Source organism: Schistosoma haematobium, chromosome 4 (genome assembly GCF_000699445.3).
Source record: "Schistosoma haematobium chromosome 4, whole genome shotgun sequence".
Lineage (NCBI taxonomy): Eukaryota > Metazoa > Platyhelminthes > Trematoda > Strigeidida > Schistosomatidae > Schistosoma > Schistosoma haematobium.
Window position 1 is genome coordinate 36,586,035 of NC_067199.1, and position 24,370 is coordinate 36,610,404.

At 33.5% G+C, this 24,370-nt stretch overlaps 2 protein-coding genes across 2 annotated transcripts in view; one reads left to right on the plus strand and one right to left on the minus strand.

Annotated features, from left to right (window-relative positions):
* Nucleotides 1-12,412, plus strand: part of MS3_00007970 (uncharacterized protein) — an 86,161-nt gene extending 73,749 nt beyond the window's left edge. The window contains exons 26-33 of the mRNA XM_051216311.1: nt 572-853; nt 2,109-2,273; nt 4,218-4,408; nt 5,703-5,924; nt 6,306-6,648; nt 8,082-8,287; nt 8,920-9,154; nt 11,416-12,412. Coding sequence (XP_051066887.1) covers nt 572-853; nt 2,109-2,273; nt 4,218-4,408; nt 5,703-5,924; nt 6,306-6,648; nt 8,082-8,287; nt 8,920-9,154; nt 11,416-11,603 — 1,832 coding nt within the window. The 3' untranslated portion in view covers nt 11,604-12,412. The remainder of the gene's footprint in view (nt 1-571; nt 854-2,108; nt 2,274-4,217; nt 4,409-5,702; nt 5,925-6,305; nt 6,649-8,081; nt 8,288-8,919; nt 9,155-11,415) is intronic.
* Nucleotides 12,413-15,631: 3,219 nt separating this feature from the next.
* MS3_00010959 (uncharacterized protein) overlaps nt 15,632-24,370 on the minus strand; it is a gene marked incomplete at both ends in the record, with an annotated part of 74,470 nt that continues 65,731 nt past the window's right edge. The window contains 3 exons of the mRNA XM_051219373.1: nt 15,632-15,945; nt 21,908-22,085; nt 23,203-23,309. Coding sequence (XP_051066889.1) covers nt 15,632-15,945; nt 21,908-22,085; nt 23,203-23,309 — 599 coding nt within the window. The remainder of the gene's footprint in view (nt 15,946-21,907; nt 22,086-23,202; nt 23,310-24,370) is intronic.

Consider the following 24,370-nt stretch of genomic DNA (forward strand, 5'->3'; position numbering starts at 1 on the left):
TTTTTCTTATAAGTTTAGATACTTAAGTATTTAGTATTAAAATAATCTTTAGTATAGTGAATTGGTGTCATAATGGTGTACTCCTCGATCAGTAATATCATCATTTCCTGGGTGTCTTCCTCCGAACATAATGTATGCTACAATCACATTTTCGTATGCCGATCCTCTGTTACGTATGATATTTGGTCGCATTTGATAATTACTTTAAAGGTATCTTTCAATACTATAATTTATCTTGAAGTTTACGGAAACATCTAATGAATGATTTGTAATTATAACTGTTGCCTACACCAGTACATATGTACTTAGTAACAAATCAATCAATATGTTTAGAATACGTACCTTCAGTTATATTTAAAACGATGTAGAAATGGCATACTGAAACTTCTCAGCAGAGAGGTGAGAGGTGAGCACATACATAAACAAATGCAGTTGGAGTAGTTTGTAATTTCTGTTTTCTTTTTTAATTATCAAGATCTTTGATATATATATTCAAAGTAACATATTTATTTTTACAAAGTTATGTAATGTCATCGATTTCGTTTATTTTAAAATATTCTAATGCATGTAGGTTATGCTGGTTTAAGTCTCTCTATCGAAGGTCCAAGTAATGCGGATATAGAATGTCACGATAATAATGATGGTACATGTACTGTTATCTACACTCCAACGGAACCTGGTCAATATGCTATCAATGTAAAGTATGCTAATGTTCACGTCCCAAATAGCCCATTCTGTGTTGATATCGGTGGAGAACCTTCAATGAAAATGATGGAACGAATTACTAGACGACGTGAAGCATCAAAAGTTACATGTGTTGGCAGTCGATGTGAATTAAGTCTACGGCTTACAGGTTAATGTACAAATGGAATTTTTTTTATTATACTGTGTGTTGCTTAATTAAACACCGTATATCTTAGTAACTACTGTTTGTATTATATATTTGCAAGTGGTAATTGTAACATCATATTGTAACTTAACTATCCTAACCAAAGTAAGAACTCATTAACTTGGAATCCGTAATTCTATGCTTCACAGTCGAGTTCATATGACTGAAATAATAAGCAGTATATCATAGAAAGAATAACTGTCATTTCAGTTCGTTTTCTTTTTTCAATCTGCTGACAGAGTCCCAAAAATATCCTTTATCAAAGTTTCTAGAGGACCGGAAACACCATAAAATGTTTTTTTTTCAATAAGAGTTGAGTAGAATCCTCGCAAAAACATCTAGAAAATGCAGAATCATATGCCAAAGTCTTAATTTGATATTCACCTATAGTGCTACCATGTTTATTATGGTTCCAGAAGTTTCACTAACCACTCAAGGTCGTGTGTAACTTCATAAATACTCTCGTTTGTCTGTACGTAGAACTAACCCTATAGTAAAGCTTTTACGCGCAATTCATGCCTCCTCTCTGGTGTTCCAGTTAACTTGTGGAAGTAGTTTGGACCATCAGAACTGACAAGGAAGATAGTTTAGGCGTGTCATGGTAGGAAGACTTATCACAAGCCAAAAATTTAAAAAATATATTGAAATGAGTTTCCTGCGTTTTTATTACAAAATGGTATAAATTTATATTTTAACGGAATAAACCAATGGGATATTTCTAATTAGGCTTGTCATATTTCTTGAAATTCTAAATAACAGATCTTAACTAATTTATTTCTACGTTGTACTCGTCACTAGTTGATCAAAGTTCAGATACCCTATTTAAAACCAAGGAGCACTGGATAAATAACTGTCTCATCTTAGTGATGGGATACCTGATCACTGTTCACCTACGAATCGACTGAGTACCGGACTCAGGTATCACAACTAATGCTTGACAGTTAGTACCAATGGATGTGTTTTAATGACTGGTAAATGTCTCTTGTTCGGAAGAATTATATCCGTGTCTATTTTATTGATATAGACTCTTAAGTTCACACAATAACATCATTCGAAGAATGCAGTAAACCGTATGGGATATTCATCCTAGTCTTCTCAACATCTATACACAACTTGCAAGTTATCATTTCCGATTTGTTCATAAATTCAAATAGCCATTTTGTTTTATTTGTCTTAATGTATATATAAAAGTCAATCTATCATTTTAAAATTATTCCAGACACAAATCCAAATGATTTATCTGCTACAATCACTTCACCTTCTGGTCATACTACTCGTTGTGAAATTGTTCCCATTGATAATGAACATTATAACATCAAGTTTATACCACAAGAAATGGGTGAACATTTAGTAACTGTTAAACACAAAGGAATTCAAATATCAGGTAAATTGTGTTAATCATTGATAACTACTGTATACGAAATATATACTATCTAGTCAAAGAGCACAGAATGTCTTGTCTTCGGAATTTATAATTACTGAAGCGACTCGAAATTGTGTCATTCAATGAAAACGTGGTACTATACTGTTTTGATTCAGCTATGAACAGTTTGTTTACAGGGTATTATTTCTTTTTATTGCGAAATACTTTTATTGACATTACAACATGATGAAAATCAGCTGGACATTAGTTATCTATACCTATTTCGTTATATAAGTAGTTTTATTTTCAGTACATTTGATGATTTTTGATGTTTCAATAGTAGATTCATTTAATTAGTTTAAAAAAGGATAGATCCTGAGAATATCACACCTCACCTTGTCCTATAAATTTTCATTGCTGATGATAAGACCTTAAAAGTATACACTTAGCATTTCAAGACTAGTCTTTAACAGGTCGTTAATAACAAGCTTCAAACAGTTGCCCCTTGTACTCTGCAATCATGTCTTCAAGTGCATACCTAATGTAATTTCCTCTTCAAGTTCCTTCCATGGTGTGGACGATCAAGAACTGATAATCGCCCACACACATGTAGAAATCACCTCATTTACAAAAACTTTGACGAAACTATTACTTATTTATTATTTATTTTAACACAGATATTGGTACAAGGAGGCACCAAATACATATGCGCCACACAAATCTCATTTGATATGTGTAAGGGCTGTGATACTGCTCGGGTTCACAAGCCGAAGCAGGTGGTTTTCTGAGGGGGTCACATCCGGAACCTTCGACCTGAAGGTCTGATCCACAAGGCAATGGAGCATCGTAAGAAGATGCAGTCCCATGGTAGCCGGTGACCAACGATTGGTTCATACGCCATTTGTTTCTTCAGGATACTGGATCCTATGTGCATGATTGGTTTGGAACCAGGGTTTTCCAACTTCCCTAAGTGAACTCTCCATGTCCGCCAACCCGGTTAAAGCGCCGGGCACTCGCTTTTCGTCCTCTGAATTTCGTAAACAACACCGCCACGAGAAGGCAGTGAGTAGGACTTCCCTGACAGAGGCTATATACTCGTGGCCATGTGAGAGCATTTCGAGAGGGAGAGCTGACTCTCCCCATTCTCTGCCGTACCAGGGCATTTGGGGGCAAACTATTAATACTTCACTCATATTCCATAGATTTGTTTTTTTTTGACAAGAAGTGGTCAATTTTAGACTAAACCAAGAAAAAGGTTTTACCAGCTTCAATCAGTAAAAATCTCCTATAGATGATGTTTATCACTAGAATACTGAAAATATCATGTTTTCTTTTGTTACGTCTCAGAAAACTCATTGTTATCAGGGAGTTTCACATTTGTGACAAGGGTTATTATAACATTTTCAAGAAACTATTGTACAAGTCATATGAAATTTGAAAATATAACAGGATATAAATTGTGTGAATGTTCATTAATAGCACATAGACAATGACTTCATACTTTTCACGTTATACTGTATCCTGTTATTTTAGTCATGATACTAGGATTCTTTGTGGATTCAGTAATATTTTATAGTCATCACTTTTCATCAATTTGATATTGAAATGAAACTAGATATAAAAATTATCTTAAACTGTTTATTCAAAATGGCCCATAGTATTCATGGTTTATTCAGTATATTCAATGTTTTCTACTGTCTACTGATACACTGGATGATGATGGTTTGTTTAGAGGATTTTATTGTGTTAAAGTAGATAACAGATGTTTGGAAAGTTTTTTTTTCCATTTTATCGTCGTTGTTCACATACTTCTACAATGTATAGTTGAGAAAGTTACAGTACGTTTACTGATTTAAATACTATAACAAATACTACGTTACATGGTATCAATCATAAATTATCTTTGTTTTGTCATTATTATTATTATTATTATTATTATTATTATTATTATTAAATATTTTCCAGGGAGTCCATTCCACTTTACCGTTGGTCCAATCACTGATGGTGTAGCTAACAAAGTTAGAGCAATGGGTTCTGGTCTTCAAGAAGGCTGGACACATATTACTAATGAATTTTCAATATATACACGCGAAGCAGGTGCTGGAACATTGTCAATAGCAATGGAAGGTCCTAGTAAAGCAGAAATTGATTGCGATGTATGTATGTGGTGGAAATTTATTTTAATGAATAATAATAGTCATTATCGTTTTCATTTTATCCTTAGAAATATTGTTTCTTTACTGGATCAGCTTTCTGACTGCTTTGTTTTTCTAATAGTTTCATTAACTCCAGTGGATTGAGATTTGACGAAACTCCTGGTTGATAAAGTAGGTAGTAGATCTTAACCTCACGAGGTGATTCGGATAATTTTTACATATGCTTAATCGCCGCCTGCCTCGACACGCAATGTTTACTCACATAGAATTATCGTGGAAAATTATTATTGATTGCCAAATTAAAACCTAACACCTACACATCAAGTCCTTGACTGAGACGTGTATTGAGATACAGAATACCTGGTTGAGGTTGTCGTGGTCATTGTGACCAATTGTTGAATACATTCCATAATGTGGTTAAAAGTCGATCATAATCACACAGATTTATTCCCTCTTGAATTTTAAAGCTTTCATATGTTAGATTCCTGCTCAATGAGCGTTGAATTTCCGGTGCATATGTTTGCATCTTCTGGATTCTTCAATCCACAGATAAAAATCAGACATTTAAATTGATTCACTTTAATTCCATTTTTTTAAATCGCTCACATTCTCAACTTACTTTTCTAGCATGAGTGAGATAATCATCGGATGGAGATTTTGATATTTGAAAACACTGATAGCGAATGTTGAATATTGAGGACTGTTTCCCAAAAAATTTAGATAAGATTTATATTGTGTCATTAAAAGATAACTCTCTAGGATTTTTTCGCAGAATGATTTTATTATTTTATTTAATTGAACGCATAAATTTGGTACAAAGGGGCACCGAATACATGTGCGCTACACAGCCTAATTGGTTGACGAAATAGAGAGAAGACGGGTCAACTGAAACACTACTCAATTTATTCCTGATCTCCATTCAAATTAGTGTAAAGGGATACATAAATAAATAGGTGACTAACATGACCACAACGCACAAACAATTAGAAGAATACAACTATATCCAAACTGGGCATTAGGGTAAAAAAAAGAGTACAAAAGGTTGCGTTTAAATAACAATAACTTTGGAATAAAAAGGGGTATGACAGTGAACCATACATCAAACGAAAGCTAATGGTTTGATAAATAAACTAGGGACAAAACTAAATGTTGGTGTTTTACAATCTTTGAATTGAGTGAAATAACGTCCCCCAATAATAGCTTTCGTTGTTTGTCATGGCTTCCTTGTTTCTCTATTTACATCATAAATATACTGTATATACCTTCTTTCTTGTTTTATTTTTTCTCATCTCAGGAAAGACGCGATGGTTCTTCAGCTGTACTGTATCGTGTTACAGCACCAGGCACATACGTCTGCTCACTTAAGTTCAATGATGAACACATTCCTTGTTCTCCATTCCGTATACATGTTTCTGACTCCACACAAACTAGACGTATAGCATCTTATATCCTACCCTCTCGTACCACTGATGTTCACTCTGCTCGCAGTACATCCAGTAAAGAAGAAACACTTCGAGTGAGTTTGTTAAACGTATTATTTATACATATTTATATTGGTTTAGGGAGAGGCAATCTTAAAGATTATTGAATTCTCGTCTTTTCCACTACAGACTGACCTAAATTAGACAGCTGCCATAAATTAGGAAGCCGTGGATAGTTGTTTCGTCCTAATATAGGACCCAGTCGAGGATCGAACCTAGGGTCATCAGGTCTTGAGTCAAGTGCTTATCCTTCAGACTACTAGTATAAAATTACTATTAGATTTGACATTCTCTATATATTATTGATAATTATAAACTCACTAGTGACTAATTTCGAGGTTTTATTCCCTGAGCCTTAGTGAAAAACTGTGGTCAGTGGTATTCTTATTTAACCTACCATATCTTTTTTTGATTAGATTGGACGTCCAATAGCCTTCACTGTACATCATGTTGAAACCCCTGGATATATTTTAAAAGCAAAAGTATCAACTCCTTCAGGTACTCATGAAGATGCTATTGTTCAACCTATTGATCCAGATCAATTTGTAATCCGTTTCGTTCCACGTGAAGGTGGTCCACATTTAGTTCATGTACATTCTGTGCCTATAAAGGATTCAAATAAAGCTGATTGGAGTTTTGGTCCAAATTCATTGTATAAATCAATTCAAGGTTCGCCTTTTCGTCTTGTAGTTAGTCAGCATGCTGCTGATCCAGGTATGGTATGTGCTTCTGGAGAAGGATTACGTAAAGGAAAAGTTGGTACGTTCACTGGTAACATTCTTTTAGTTAATTAATAATAATGCCAATGTTATTTTGAGATAATCGTGGATATTTCGATTCAGAAAATGTTTTCATAAATAATCGACGGCTTTACATTTAGTCAAATAACTATTCATTACTTTGATTAATGAAATAAAGTTACATTTTTCCAACTACACTGATGTGAAACTTATTTTCCTGGGATAAACAATAGGAATGATTGTCGTTCACTGATGCTAGATATTCAGACAAAACAATTGAATGAGTCTCTCATACGTTAATACAACTTAAATCGAGAAAATGTTATCTGTTTGACGAACATTTGTATACTATCTCAATAAAATGGTTAGGAAAATACTTTAATTGTCTGTCAGCACATTCATTAGCCAAACACAATTTATTATGATCGAACACAATCACACTTCCATCTTCTACTTAACCAATTTTACGAATATAAGGTGTTTTATTCCAATTAAGTAAGCATTGAATAGAACGTTACATCTTGCTTCTTTTTTTAAATAAAAACCCATTCTTATACTATACTCTAGCTCTTATTTCTAGCTATCTCAATTTAGGCATAGATCACCTCTAAGCATATACGTTACTTTATATCTTCGCTATAATATTTACAATCCTTAAATTCATTTGGTATTGTTTTACTTGAATCTTTCCATTGATGTTTAGAACTGTAATTGATCAGTCTGTTATTGGCATATGCGCATACTGTGCGTATTGCCTCAATATGACCTTAATTCACAAGCATTATAAGCAAAGATGGATGGTGGCTCGTGTTATACTACTAGCCACTATCCATCTTCATTTACAACACTTAATTTATATAGTTTTAAATAAGCTAATATCAATTATCTATGCCAATATTTCCATGCAATTCTATCGATATTTGTTCTTTATAACTAAATCTCTCTTATATTCTTTCAATGAAATTACTTCAAAGCTATTTTTACACTTTATATTGCTTATTTCTAAAACCTAACACACACACACTTTTAATATCTCAACGAATCTGATCATGTTCGTTACTCTATTAATCCAGCTTTCTCCCATTTATTGTATAATTCAAACTGGTAAACTAATGTATTATACTGATCGTATTGATTATGATATGATAATAATAATAATAATAATAAATTGCTTATTACAACTGTACACACTTAACATTAGTCCTTGCAATTCTATGCTACTCATAAAACTCAGTTGATTCACTTGAATATAGATAGTTTGAAATGTTTAATCTTTTACATATATATATCATCATGACAATAATTAAAGAAGTATTCATCAAATGTATTGTATATAGAGTTCATCTTGTCAACTATTTAATCTTCTTTTTGAATGTATAATCTCATTTTATTGATTAGATTAGAAGGTTTTACAAATAAATCAACGTATTACTATTATTATCATTATTCTAGATGTGAAGAATTCCTTTTTCGTTAATACTACTAATGCTGGTTGTGGTGTACTAAATGTCACAGTCGATGGACCAAGTAAAGCAACTGTTACTAGTCAAGAACATGATGAAGGTTATGCATTTTTCTATACACCAACTGTTCCAGGTATTTATGAAATAACTATTAAATATGGTGGTAATTTTCATATAAGTGGTTCACCATTTCGAGTAAGTAATAGTAATTATATACTTTATTTTCTCCTAGTCTATATTATTGTTATAAAAATGTAATACATCGAATAATTAAACAAACTATCACATTGGTAACCACTTAATGATCCATCACTTGTAAGTACGTCAGTTCTTAAAGAGGTTACTCGCGATTTGGATGGCTCTATGGAAACGTTTCAGATTATAAAAATGGTAGCGTCATTTCGAATCCTACAGAGAAGCTAAATCTTGCTATTGAGTGCCATTTAGCACAAAACTTATATTTAAGGTCTCTTGCGACTACTTAATATCAAACCATAGTTTATCCAATGTCAAGTCACTTGCACTAGTAACCACGTCTCGACTTTATAGAAAAATTCGGTCAGCACCAAAGGATTAAACAGCATGAGATTTCCCCACTTCTCTAGTGATCAATTAATTGCAAATATAATTAACCATCATCAAATATCTTAATTTGTTACTATGATTAAATAAATTCGAATGGATTATGTTATCGTTTCCGAGCTGTTAAGTCAATATTTGCTGTTCAGAAACACATTTCAGTTCATTTTTTCTTTGTATGCCATCAGTGTACTTTTAAGGTTTTTTTTATAAAAAAAAATACTATTATCACTTGTCTTTCTAATTAGGTTGAAGTTACAGGAACGCCTAGATCAGAAGTTACTGATTCTCGTTCGGAAGATCGTCAATCAAATGTTACTTTAGAAACTGTTGGTAAAACAATGACAGGAGTGTCAGCTTCAGCTGAACTAGAAAATCACTGCTCAGGATCTCATCCTGAATTAGTCACATGTCAAGGACTTGGTTTAAAATATGCAGAACGTGATCGTCTGAATTGTTTCAATGTTGATGCAAGCCAAGCAGGTATAACTTTATATCAATCAAATTTAGTCATTATTGGTCATTTATTGATCCTTTATTTTTCTCACTTTTATTTCTTACCCAATAGGATCTTGACTACATTCTAATCTAATTTGTTATCAATCATTTTGCACAGACTAAAATTCGTTCGTTTATTTGATGATAATAATAATAATAATAATAATGTAATATATTCTGAAAATAATTCATTCCAGTTTCCAAGCATGATCAGTTTAATGTAGATAGTAATATTCATTGTAGAGAACAGATATGTGATATTAGATTGTTTTAAGTTTTCTAGTTTGAAAACTATTCAGATAGTGCATTTTTCACACGTATTACAACAATGAAAGGTATCAGCCGAGAACTTTTAATTCCTTTTAAGTTGACATCCTGTTGTTGTTTGAACGGTACATTTAAGGTCATTTCCTGTGCCATAACGAATTGATTATAAGCATCTATAACGGAAGCAAGAGAACACGGAAAAAAGGCAATATTTACTACGATAGGTTAATTAGGTTTACCATAATACATATGTCAGGTTATTTTATGATCTACTATTCGTGTTAGATATTATTCAGATTAGTTACGGTTGCCAGGGATGGTGTAAGTTTAAAGGTAGGTAATTTTACTTAGTGGATTTAGTGATAAAAATAGCTAAACATTTAAAGTACCTATAATCTTACCTATGGAACAAGATCATTTAATGCATTTTCAGAGTAACAGTAAGCATCGATGCAGCAAACAAAAGGGTGGGAGTGATTTTATTTCAAGGATAGATTGTGGTTGATTATTCCAGAGTTGAAAATTTATTGGTGAAGTAAATTCATATAAAGAAATGATTTAAAATGTGATTGTTTCACCAATGACAAAGAGTTACATATGCTGCATATTGAATTGCTTCATTGGATGTACAGGATAGTTAATCAAGTATTTTGAAGAAAAGGATTAGATTTAGTTTGAGTCCGTTCTTCCATCAAGGGTCCATTTCAAGTTTATTAGATCAGTCCCCGGAATGCGAGATGTGAATCGTCTCTGAACAGGTTCCAACTTTAATTCATCATTTATGTGAACACTACTAAGAATAATCGCGTAGCATTCTGAGAGTAATCAAGCGCAAACTTTATACATCATAATACGTGATTCGTTGTTATAGAGATTACGAATTATGCGAACCATAGGACTTTGGTATCTGGAGGTCTGTTTCAACACCAGTTCTAAGAAGGACAAATTGTAAGAGTACCTAAATTCACTACTGTATGTGACTTAGATAGCACCTTACCATTTATGGCAAGATCAAAGTTGACTGATGTATTACCGGAGCACATCCATCATCATTTAGCCGTGTTAAGCTCCAACTACCATTTTGAGCACCACCAGGCTACCTTGTCGGGCTCCATACTGATGTAATTGTGCATGTTGTTCAGTTCATAAGAAGAAAATGAATGCAGTACTTTAGGATCATCTGTATGTAGAAGAGACTTGCCCATTCAAAATAAGTCGCAAATATCATTGATATAAACTAAAAAAAGCCAAAGGTCTAAGACTTGTGTTTTAAAAGAAATTTACGGGTAAATTCAACTTATACGCTTAAACATTCGTACCTAACAAACTGTAAGACAAGTCACCTTCTAGCATTCAACTTGTTAGGATTGTCTGACTGTGAAATTGTCACTTTTTTTCTTTTCCAATTATTTATTTTCAAGTAAATTTAAATCAAAAATAAGTTCACTTAGAGTTGTTTTACTTGTATCATCCCTTTGTTATTTAGGACTGCAATTGATCAGTCTTAAATTGGTATATGTGCATCCTGTGCGGATTGCCTCGATATGGCCTTACGTCACAAGCTTTTTAAGCAAAGATGGATAGTGGCTATCAGTGGAATCCAGGACGCGTGTTTCGTCCTATTTGTGATTTGTCAGCTGGATGTACCTGCATCCCGGAGTTGCAGTGCTAAATAACAATGGGAAGATACAAGTAAAACAACACCTTCACCCTATTAAACAAGCAGGTGTCTATCAGAACTGAGTAGCCTAGTGGAGGACGCAATAGCGTTTGAAGCGAACGGCACTGGGTTCGAGTCCCGAAGTGAACATCAACTCTGGAATGCAGGTACATCTGGCTGACGAGTTCCAAATAGGGCGAAACGATCGTCTTGGATTCCACTACTAGCCGCTGTTCAGCTTTGCTTAAATCAAAAATGTTTTTTTTACTTGTATAAGCTTTTTTTCCGATTGACAACCTATTCCCTTTTTTTATTTCAGGTAATGATGTTCTACTTATTGGTATTTGTGGTCCGAAACAAGCATCTGAAGAAGTGGTCGTCAAACATTTATCCAATAATCAATACACTGTATCATATCGTGTATTTCAAAGTGGTAAACACTTTTTAGTAATTAAATGGGGTGATCAAGATATACCAGGTAGCCCATTCGTGATTGATATCCCTTAGGAACACAATTGCAAACTGTTTATAACAATAATACTTAAATCAGCGTAAATAAAATAATTAATTAATTTAATTAACGGAATCATTTCACATAGATAAACATGTTTGTCTATGCGTGTGTGTGTGTATGTGCTATTTTCGTGTATCTTCTTAAATTGTCAATTTCTTGATGCCTCTCATAAACTTGTTTCTTGATTAAATTTCCTCACTTACGAAAATAAAACTGCACAAATTTTGCTTGCCATCATTAAGCCATATTAGTCAGTTACATATACACTCGAAAACGCAGAATATTCATTAATATTGTATCGTTTCTTTTTTTCGTTTTAAAAAATATCAAACAACTGTCAAGTGCCTTTCTGCATAGAAATGTTACCTGCTTTCTTCACTGTCTGCCTTATTATGATTATTATTGTCACTATCGTTACCATTATTAAGGTTTGTACAAACCAAATGCCTACCATTCAAATATTATTCCTTTTTTTTATTTTTCGTATACACTTCATAAATCTTCTTTATGTTACCATGCACACACGCACATACACACTTTATACGTATTAAATTCAATCGTTTTTCTGTTTAATCATTCAACATATACAACATGAGATCAGTTCAGTTCTTCTATTTGTTTCTGATTTTGACGAAAAAGTCGAATGATTTATATGTGTAATTCTCAATTTTAAAATAAATTGGTACTATTCATATTTTGTCTTACCTTATATGAAATGTATATTGGGGTGGGTTGAGGGGAATTTATGCGATATTGTAGATTGAATGGGAAAATTCCGTTTTGTTTCAACCCTAAATTTAACTCTGTACTACATTGGGAAAAATGTCATTAATAGTATCTGTTTACGTGTACATATTGAATAGATTGGTATTCTCCTTGTTGCTTTATTAGTGGTTGAACTAGTCTGCGTCAACACCTGAACTAAGGGTAGGGAGTGAAGTAGTCGAACGCGTTGACAACTTCACTTATCTTGGAAGTCTGATCAGCCCTCATGGGTTGGTGTCTGACGAAATCTCAGCACGGATTCGAAAAGCTCGTTTGGCTTTTGCCAACTTACGTCACCTATGGCGAGGGCGAGATATCCATCTATCAATAAAAGGACGAGTATACTGCGCGGCATTCCGTTCTGTTTTAATTTACGGCAGAGTAGAAGACACTCGTAAGCTACTAGTATTTGACTACAGATGCCTTAGAAATATTGCTGGCGTCTGCTGGGATCACCGGGTAAGTAATAGTGAGGTTAGACGCAGGGTATTAGGGAATGATGGTAAATCAGTTGATCAGGTTGTGAATCTTCATCGACTGAGATGGTTGGGCCACGTGTTGCGTATGACTGAACACCGATTACCACGACGCGCAATGCTAACCGTTGTTCGGGATGGTTGGAAGAGAAAACGTGGCATCAGTTCTTGAAGTCACTAACTTCTAGTCTGAGCCATGTTGGTAGACGCAGACTACTTTGTTGTGGTCCGCGTGACTATCGTAACCAATGGTTGGAGACTCTGGGTGACATGGCTCAGAATCGATCACAATGGCGTCGCTGTATACACTCTATCTTCCGTTAAACTAAGAGATTAAAATCGCTTCATATCATTCTTTCTACGAACTAATTCTTTCTTCCTGTACTATATTCTCATTCATAATCTTTTTTTATATATTACCACCTCTAAATTAACCACTTTTATGAATCCGGTGTCCATCTTGTTGTGTTAATGAGGTATGGAAACTTGAACCGATGCATATATGTGCCTGGTCCTACGTTATAGCTTACTTACTTACTAGTGGTTGGACAATGTAACTAGATGTCAGTGAATCAGATACAGTGGTATGTGGCATTCATGCGAGTGATGATTTTCGTTAACGGTAGATCGTATTTCTTGACGCATAATTGGCTTATCGGTTAGTCACAATAAAAATAGGTAATCTATTTGGCTTAGCCAACTGTAATAATGAAGATTAGTTTGTGGTTAACACTTCATATTATGTAGTGTTTTCGTCATCGTTATGTATTCTTTTGTTGCAACTGAATCGTTTGTCCATAATTCTCCATTCAGCATTTATTCGAGTTGAAAATAAAATATTTTTAACAGCCATTTGGCTGTTAAGAAACAATTTATTTTCTAGTGTGATCAATCCTTATGGTGTCCTGAATAGTCTCAAACCGCTCGTAGCCTAAATAGTTATATATTTGACTGTATTTTCTATCCTGTAGCTTCCTAAAGTTCAGTGACGAGTTTTTGTTGGTAATTGTCTTCTATGATTCTTCAGACATTATCATTTATATTGCCTGAATTGACTCACTGTGATCAACTTTTTTTAATGATTCATATAGGCAATAAATTGATCTGTCGTGTCTTGTTTTCACCACCCACTACTCTTGCTTAATATCACCTCAGTGCAGCCTGGCTTTACTTGAATATAATACACTTTAACTGCTACAAGACACTAATTTCAACATGATGTACAATATTTCAGTTGACCAAAAGATGAAATTTTATCGCAGTTTTATTTTGCTTCACAAGCTGACAGATTAGTAAGTGATCCAGTTCATATCTGTTGTGATGACTGACAAGCAGTTGTTCAACTCAGAAAATGAATTATTTGGCATCAAAATCCAGGTAATCAACTCTTCTATAAATTCAGGCTTTATCTACATCCACAAACAATAGGATAGATCGTAATGTTTAGTGATGCAAATTTAGAGAGAACGAGATGCTTATCAAGCTTTTAGTAGCCTTTATTTGATAGGACTTAATTCAATTCAATTCTAACCGATCGAATGTTAACATGACAGCCCATGTCTCTCCAAATGTAGATCTTCCATAACATATTCTCAGGACGCTTCTGTACAAACGTCTAAATGAGTAAATGCCTATAATTAAGCCTGACAGATGAATTTATGTAGACACCTTACGTATTCGTAAGACCTGCCACCATCTGTTGTAGCAAATGGATCTGTTGACGGTATACTGAAACAATATGTTGAAAGTATGAGATGGCGACCTACTGAACATGCGTTTTTTTGTGATTAGTATTGTCACCGTCTTCTACATGTGATGATTTATATTAATTTTGATGCACTTAGTTTGTGGCTATTATTAAGACTCAAAATGCGCGTTTCGTCCCATATTTACCTCGTCAGACTGTTGTACGTCTATACTAGTGTTTAATATTCATATTAAGACTCGAGTCCAGTACACTTTGCTTCAAACGCTTACCACGCCATTCATCGACTACGCTCCTGAGTTCAGACAAAGACTAACTTGTGAACAAGTTCACTCAGGATACATATATAGCAACAGATACTAATCAAGTGAAAATCTGAATATCAATCAACAATGGCAAATTGTAAACTCTTAGTTATTCATATTTATCATTGTAAATTTTAATTAGGAAATTGGTCATCATTTATTATTATCACCTAATTAGTTCCCTGATGACTAGACCAAATATACCACTATAAACAGTTGTTATACAATATATACACTCGTTTGTTTTAATTACTTACAATGAATATCTGAACATAATAGAAGTTTGATTCACTCAAAATTACACAAAACATGAAAGAAAATCTTATTTTAAAAATAAGAAAAAAATCACTGAACAACAGAAGAACCAATAATATGGAAAGAGAACAATCTAGGCAACAAACATAAAATCTGTAAGAAAAGTCAATTGTATAAAAAGAAGAAAAAGGAACTCCATTGAACTCGCTTAATCATCATGGTTTCAACAAAGATTTATTTCAGAAAAAAAAATTTTCTCTCTTGTTGGTTGGTCGTTTGTTCGTTTTCTCTCGTTTATGTGTAAGGCTCTATTACTTTTTTTGCTCTCAATGAATTCATTCTTGAATTAAGCTGATTTGAATAGTTTCAACGATATTAATCGTATCCATTATATCATTTCATGTATACTGTACAACCACATATTTATTATTACTCAATACTACTACTACTAATACTACTGATAATATTTGATAGTAGTATACACAGAGGAAGATGAGAAATTGAGGATTTTGAATTTAACAATAAATTCTAAATATAATTAAAAATAATAATAAATAATTATAAGAAGAAATAGTTGAATAGATTGATGAGGATTGATTATTGATGATAAAGAAACTTCGCGTTTTTTTAATTGGTTTCGATAGAAAACGTAACGCTTTAAAACGTGTCAAATTTTGTTGTTGATAATCATTATGAATTGTTGTATATTGTTGAATTGGTCTTGTTAATTTATTAGATGATAAATAAAAACTTTTATTGAATGATTTCAATATTGGAGTTATAATGGTATTACTACTACTACTTATAGAATTGTCATTTTGTCTTTGTGCTGAAAATAATAAAAAAACAAAACAAAAGAAACAATATGAGAGGTATCGTTACCAAGGTTTGACTTGATAATTTCAAATATTCAGTAAAGGGTGGTGGAGATTATTAAGTTGTTGATTTAGATCATGAACCGAATGGTGCAAGACCACTGTTGAAAACCTGGAAGCACTGGACGACCGTTTCGTCCTATTGCAGGACTCCTCAACAGTGCGCATCCACGATTCAATATCTCAATCAATAATTTAATAATCTCCACAACCATATACTGATAATTACCATGTTCTCACTAATGACTAGCTTCGTGAGGAAATCCTCGGAGTTCTAGTGAGAAGCCGTGACCAGTGGAGTTAATCCGTGTCGAGTAGAGACAGGAATCTACTTCAGTATAATGGAAGATGGTTGCGCAATTTCGCGGATTCGTTGAGGTTAGACATGAACATCGTTGGATGCTGGCTCAGTGGTCTAGTAGTTTAAACGTTCACTTGCGAGACTGAAGGCCCTAGGTTCGAACCCCGCGAGCGGGATCGTCGGTGCTAACTTCTGAGGAGTCCCACATGGGACGAATCGGCCGTCCAGTGCTCCCAGGTTTTCAATGATGATCTAACATCAATCGGTTCAAAATCTCAATCAATAATTTCGAATAGACTGAGCATTGATTAGATTGTTAAAAATAAAAATAGGATCCTAATGCATAGAAAAATTAGATTTCCTGATGTTTCGTAACTCAGTGTATGCCACTTCTTCGGAGAAGAAATAACCAAATCAGAATTAATTCAATTTTAAATGGTACAACGGAACAGTGCATACATACACACACACAACTTTGCATACATGTCCCTTATAATTCATTATGACCGAAATGACATGACATTGATTTGTTCAAACCTGTTTTTTGATTGATCGCACCTAACATTCTTGCTTTGTTCCTTTGTACTATTTAAACTTGGATCAATTTTGATTTGATTACTTATTCTCTGAAGAAGTGGCTTACACTGAGTCATGAAACGTCAGAACATCTAATTTTTCTACTTATTGGGATATTACAAATATATAATTTATTTAAAACAATAAGATGTGATAATGACATAGTTGTTATCAGTGAAATTGTTGATAAGATTGGTCTATGATTTAATAGTGAGGGATAATAAAAGTTATTGATTTGAATTTGACCAACCATTATCCAAAACTGATATGTGTTAGATCTGTCAGAAATATACTTTGCACTTCACACCATGTCATCCAACTCATCATCACCTTGTATTCCGTCTTTTCGAACCAGATTCTCTATGTTTAATCTTTCTGTCACGACGGACCACCGGTGAACTTGAGGAAGCTGTAAGAGGCTCAGAAGGAGCCGAAGACGTTTCATCCAATTACCTTTCGGAAGAATATTCTAGAATTTCAACGTGTAGCTTCCCGATTGGACATTGCTAATAACCCTCTGTGTCCGGATTGGAGGACTGTAATGATGATTTCGTTCTCACTAAAAACTATAAATACCTGACAATTTTGTACTATGATTGACACTGTTTGGAATAATATTCCTTCCATTAGTCTTCCGTTTTGTTATTGCGACTTGGAAGGGTTTTGGTGTTCTAGTGCTCTGTTATACGCGGTATATCGAGAAATCAACTTTCAAGATATAACACTTTCTGATTATTTTGACAGCTTGACTATTCATCTTGTTAATTTAATTTCTTTTTACTAATGTGGTATGGTAACTTGAGTGAACGCACATATGTGTCTGGTTCTAGATTATTTATAATACAGGAGAATTTTCTAAATTACAATGACTTAACGATAAGCAATAACTAGGGTTGAATACATGATTGATAGACTGTCCTTCAAACAAGTCTTGAAAGCTTTCATTTATACAAAATAGGAAGACTATCATCTTCAGAGACAAAAACGTTAAGCAAGTATTGTGTTTTTACCTTTTATGACTTGATATAAATATGAGATTGATTTAAGTGTTTTGAATCTCTTCCAATGCTCAAATGCATCTTCTTTTGTTAACCAATTTATTTAACTATAAAATTTATGATTTCTTGAATTTATTCAATTTACTCAAGTAATAGGTATCCTCCTCTTTCAGTTTACTGTAATTATCATCTTTTAGATTAAACGTTTATTATTTTTTAACACTATTGTGGTGTGTGCTACTGATACCGACAGATATAAGTAACATATATCATCAAACAAAAGTGAAATACCTGGCAGCAAAAAGTTAATAAGATCAAAGAACAGAGAACAAGAACAAAGAATGATTGAAAGAACAATGAAGTCTGAGACAGTTGATTGACATTTTGCAAATGAAGCATTTAATGTATGGTTCTCAGATTTTACTTAGAGATTTTGTTATTTTGTATTCGAATATATTCGCTTGTCCTCACTGGTGTTCTCGTTCACTACACTATAACCTAGAATTTCTGTGATATACTCTCCAAACACATTATATATTTGAAACTCATTAATATAAACTCTATAATGTAAATGTCATGCATTCAATCTACTTCATTTTGCTGAAATTGTTAGTCAACTATCAAGAATAGCAATCAGAAAAAGTCATATTGGTCTACCTAATGACAAAATGTCTGCGTAAAAAGATACTAAAAAATGTGATTGATCTCTCAAAAATTTCTTCTGAATACTCGGAATAACTGCTGTTTAGTTTACTTAAGTCATATGAGCACTTACTCAGGTTTGAGATATTCAACTATTGTATCATAATACAATGTAAAACTTGAAGATTCATTCATTTAGGTCATTCATTTAAGACGTTCAAAGATACATAAATTACGTTGAAGCAGTGATATTGTAGTGAACAGAACACGAGTGGGGACAATCGAATGTATTTAACACGAAATTACAGGACTTGTTAATAAAATCTAACGATCATAAAGTGATTGCTTGATTTGCAAAATGTCCACCAATTGTCTAAAAATGACTCAGACTTCATTGTTCTTGCATTTTCATGCAAATTACATCCTGTTTCCATTCTTTACTGTTCGATCCTCTTGTCTCTCTGCTTCTAGATCTTCTGTTTACGACTAACATCATATACTACTTATGTCAATATAAGTAGCACACACCACAATAGGAACAAGGGAGAAATTCAGTTATTTGGAAAAACAGATAATAGTTGTAATGAATATACTTATAATATTTCTTATGTAAGTTTGAAAAAGCTACAATAAGAAATTTTATCACTAGACGTTGTAGTGTCGGTTACTATGTTAAGTATACATGGGTTATTCTAGCTTCTGGACAAACCAATTTATTTATTCTTTTTGAGTCACATTTTGACCTTGTCAATTATTCGTTTATCAGCATTGACTGTTTTTATGTGAGCGTATGTGTATGCACTTTTTAGCTTACTCATCATATGTCTGTAGCTTATTTTTATCTGACTGTAAATATCAATTAATGATTGATTAAATGGAGTTGTCTCACTTGCCTTCTCAAATTTGCTTCGCTCTACCCTCTTTGCTTCGTTTGACTGACTGCCTGTTCAAATCACTGAGTGTACGAAATATACATATTACAAACTGACTTATTTAATTCCATAACCTGGAAGCACTAGATGGCCGTTACATCCTAGTATGGGACTCCTCAGCAGTGCACGTCTGCGACCCGGCTCACTGAGATTCGAACCCATGATCCACCAATCTCACGAGCGAACTCCTAACCTCTAGACCACTAAGCCGGCATCTAACGGGGTTAATGTCTAACTCCAGGTTTTCCATGGTGGTCTAGCTTCAATTGGCTCATGAATTCAATTATTAAATAACTACAATCTCCATAAAACCCCTCTCTGATTATTTAATTCCGTTATTCACTAATACAATTTAAGTCGATGATTATAGCGGAAATAAATATTTCAATAACAATCATTTTTATCGGAGTGAGATATCGAACCACTAACGTGTTAAACGTTTTTTGAGAATCTGTGAACTATGAGTTGATAGACAGAGACCGTGTAAATGTACAAATTGTAAAGATTCGGAATGACATCAATTCGTCATTGTAATGAACATACACGCAACAGAAAATATTTAGTATAGTAATGACTAGAATTTAAAATCATAAAAGAAATTATTAGGTACTGAATAAGACGGATGATTGGAGATTGGAAGTTTAAGTAAAGATTAACTACATTAATAAAATCAGATGTGTATTAACTAAGCAGATGAAATTCTACAGTCTTCAAAGAATTGGTATAATCGGCAAAGATCAAACTGAAAAATTCGTTTGAGCATCAACGTAGGAAAATATTTGATATCATGAGTCGCACCCACTACCACTGAATGGTTTCTCAAAGGTTTACAAGAGAACAATACGTACCTTTATATATATTTATGACTTGATGCTAATCAACAGCCCAGTAAAATTGTTAGAGACCTTAGACTGTGAACGGGAGTAGTTCAATATATACATTGTATTCAAATTGCTAGGCATTTTCAACAATCCAATTTCATTAGATAAGGCTAAATGACCATAAAATCCTGTCTACAGAAAATCATAGTTAATGTACAACGAAAACTATTCAGTTCATTCTGTATTGTTTATTTGAATCTTCCCCATTGATTCATCAGTCTCTTATTGGCATATGTGCGTCCTGTGGGGATTACCTTGACATTGCCTCAAATTACAGTCATTCTAAGCAGAAATGGATAGTGGCTAGCTGTGGAGTCCAAGACACCCGTTTCGTTCTATTCGGGACTCGTCAGTTGGATGTACTTCCATCCTAGAGTTGATGTTCACTCAGAAACTCGAACCCAGTACCGTTCACTTCAAACGGGATCGTTATATCCACCTATCTACTGGATCCTGATAATCACTTGCTTGTTCAATGAGGTGAAGTTTAAATTCATTTTGAATTGTTTGTTTGAACCTTCCCACCGATGATTCTATTCCGAACAGATTCTAATTATATGTCTTTAACTTACTAATGTATGAGACGCTTATAGCTTAATGAAAATTCATTTTATATTTAACAATAAGTTTGGTAGACAAAACGTTGAGTTGATTATCTTATTACTTAAACTGGAAGGTGAGTAGATGCTTAACATATTTGTTAACATAAGGGGATTTCGTGGAGATTGTAGTAATTAAATAATTGAATTCATGAGTCAATTAAAGCTAGACCATCATGGAAAATCTGGAAGCACTGCAATACACCAATGACGGCCGTTTCGTTCTAACTGACTCATGAATTCAACTATATTTATTTAGCTTAAATGTAATGGCTGGTTTGTAAATGATAAAATTATCGCATATTGCACAAAGATAACTTGAAATCGGTCACGACTTCATTGTGAAATACGTCAGAATTGCTTCGACAAATATGTTTATAAACCTAAGTTCTACTACCACATTAGCACGACAAAATGAATTTGAAAATGTTAATACCAAAGAAATCGGAATGATGTAGCAGTAATGACAATGAAAAATACTGAACATTGAGAATATGATCCAAAAAGATAAGATAAAAAAAGTTGTATATGAAGGGAATTCGGGATTCATAATATTGAAGAAGATATAGAGTGAACATATATAATCATCTGAGAAAGATTACGAATCATATCACTACAAGTCTCCAAACACTGATCACAGTTATCACTTGAACCGCATCATCTTAGTTTGACTGCACCTAACTTTCTTCCAACTTACTCTTACACTAGTTAACTTTCCCCATCTTAGTCAAGAAATATTCATAACCGTCAATCAATTCACCACCTTTTCCAAATACCTTAAGCGTATCTTCAACACTACCCACTTGATTAGTCCACGATGCCCGATAAATGTTTCTAAGATATCTATAATCAGTTCATCCACATCTTCTACTTTCACAGACTATGTTTTATAGACATAGATTAGTACAGAGCTAACTGTTATACAGTAAACCTATTCATAGATTTTATATTACAATTTATTTATTGAATATGTAGAAATGAACTTACTTGAAGTGAGTAATAATTTTGCAAATGCTTTATTTTCATCTAATTTAATAGCTTCAAATGGTGTAGTTTCATATTGACACTGAGGTGAATGATACATAAAGATTGTGTAATTTTGATTGCTATGATTATTACCATTATTATTATTCATATCATCATTATTTCTGTTGATTTCAATGATCTAGGAGAAAAATATTCATTAAAGACATACTAGTAAACTGTTTTTGATAGAATTTACAAGAAATTATATTATGGTTGAATTCATGAGTCAATTGAAGCCAGAACACTATGGAAAACCTGGAAGCACTCGATGGCCGTTTCGTCCTATTGTGGGATAGTGAGCATCTACGATCTTGCCTCGCGAGATTCGAACCCAGAACCTATCAGTCTCACGTGCGAGCGCCTAACCACTAGACCAGTGAGCCAGCCGTGACCCAACGGTGTTAATGTCCAACTTCAACCAATTCACGAAATTGAGCGACACATTCATCGTTGTCTTCAGTGAGTTATTATCACACAACAAACCCGGTTGAACTCCACTATTTCTCACTAGAACTCCAAGAAATACCTTTTGAAGCTAGTCACGATTATTTGTTGAAGTTGTGTTCATTTATTTAGATAGTTAGTTTAATTATGAAGCATTAACTGTCTTTCTAGACAACATCATTAGTACAATCGTTAGACAATCCTGTCTAGAAAGACGATGAAAGATTCACGAATATTATATTGTAGTTTATAGTGATTCAAATAACCTTAGTTAAATAACCACCGAATTTCAGTATTTAAATTTTCTTACTACAATAACTTGAAGAAAATGCGATTAGCCACTGTGCGTGGACAAATAGATGCTATTAACCGTGTGGTTTTCTTGAGATGGAGAAGATTTATAGCTCAGGTGGATGATTTTGATGGAGTTTTGTTCTCTGAGCTCAGAGAACAAAACTCCATCAAAATGTGATTTCCTTTTCTGGCATTGATTTCTACGTTAAACTTGTTGAATGTAAACTGCTAGTAATGATGTTGTACAAAGTATTGTCTAGTCTACACTCTGGTTCTCTATTTTCTTCAGTGAATCGAATATCCAGTAAGGCATGATCTAGTCATTGTATAGCACAAAGTATTCGGTCAAAATCTCGATCCCCATCCCTACTATCGTTTTATAATAATGCATCGTGTGAAAACTCTCATTATCCGGCAAAGCAATTTGCATAAATAAGAGTAAAGCAAATAAACAGATCAATATATCCTTACTTATTCTATATAGTATGATGAAATAGCAATAAATAGATTTCGCTTACTAGACAATAATACTGATCTGTAATTTTAAGATATGTGATAAGTAAGAAATAAGATGAGGAAATAGTTGAAATTCCATCAATATTAAACGATGCAATACATTGATGATCTGTAAAAAAGAAGTTGAAAGATGATATTCAACGAAAAAGTCAAGTCTTACTTCTCTATAAAATGATAAACGAAACTCACGTTAATAATGATAATAAATACTACACAGGATGAACAAATGAATGGCATGCTGGACCCATTGGTTCAGTAGATAAGTTATTAGAAGATTGAGGCAAAAGGCATAGGGTTCGAGTCCCGATGAAGACATTAAAATAGGTGAGAATACATTCAGTCGATAAATTCTGTTAGCTAAGTCACTGGACAGTACTTCTGATATGGATCTCTCCACAGGAGCAGCTGAATTCATAAATATATAATGAAGTGGTAAAACCAATTAACATAAGGTGGTTGGTATTCCATATAATCCTTAAACTTCGTATACAGTTCGTCTTGATAACCGTCACTAGATAACTCCCCGACGGTATATTAATCATAGTGAAATGAATGAACCATCGAATCAATTAATCGGTTAGTAGTAAGGCTAGCAGCGTGAATAAATGCGTAGTCAGTAAGCAATGCTCAAGCATACATATTCATACATTCGCAACAATAATAAAGATACAATGATATAGATAAGTTGTTGTTGTACGGATGACTCAGTTTGTTAATAAGTTAACAAAATGACTTAACCGAATTAAATGTGAACCAACTCAATTGCGCGTGAGTTGCTGTAAACTCGTCGTTTAGTTGTGCACTCATCACTGATCGGTTAGAAAGTGAAAAACAAGTATTTGATGCATGAAATGCTTCTTTTCAAAGCTCTAGTTACTTTATCAAGTAAAACATCACTACTTGTACTATTACTTGTTTCTTCCGAACGATCCATGAATCTGACTTCTTCTTAACCGTATACAAATGTTCCGTTAAAAAACTCCCTGTGTGGCACATTTCAATCAGCATATCAAAAATGAAGCTTAATTCTTTATTTACGGTATTGTGACAGCATATCTTTCTATCTTCACTCATAAGCAGAAAAATTAGGTTTTCATGTACTGAATTAGTTCGGAGCTAAAGTGATGTGAGTATTGACACATAGATGAACTACTTTTATGCACACTTTTA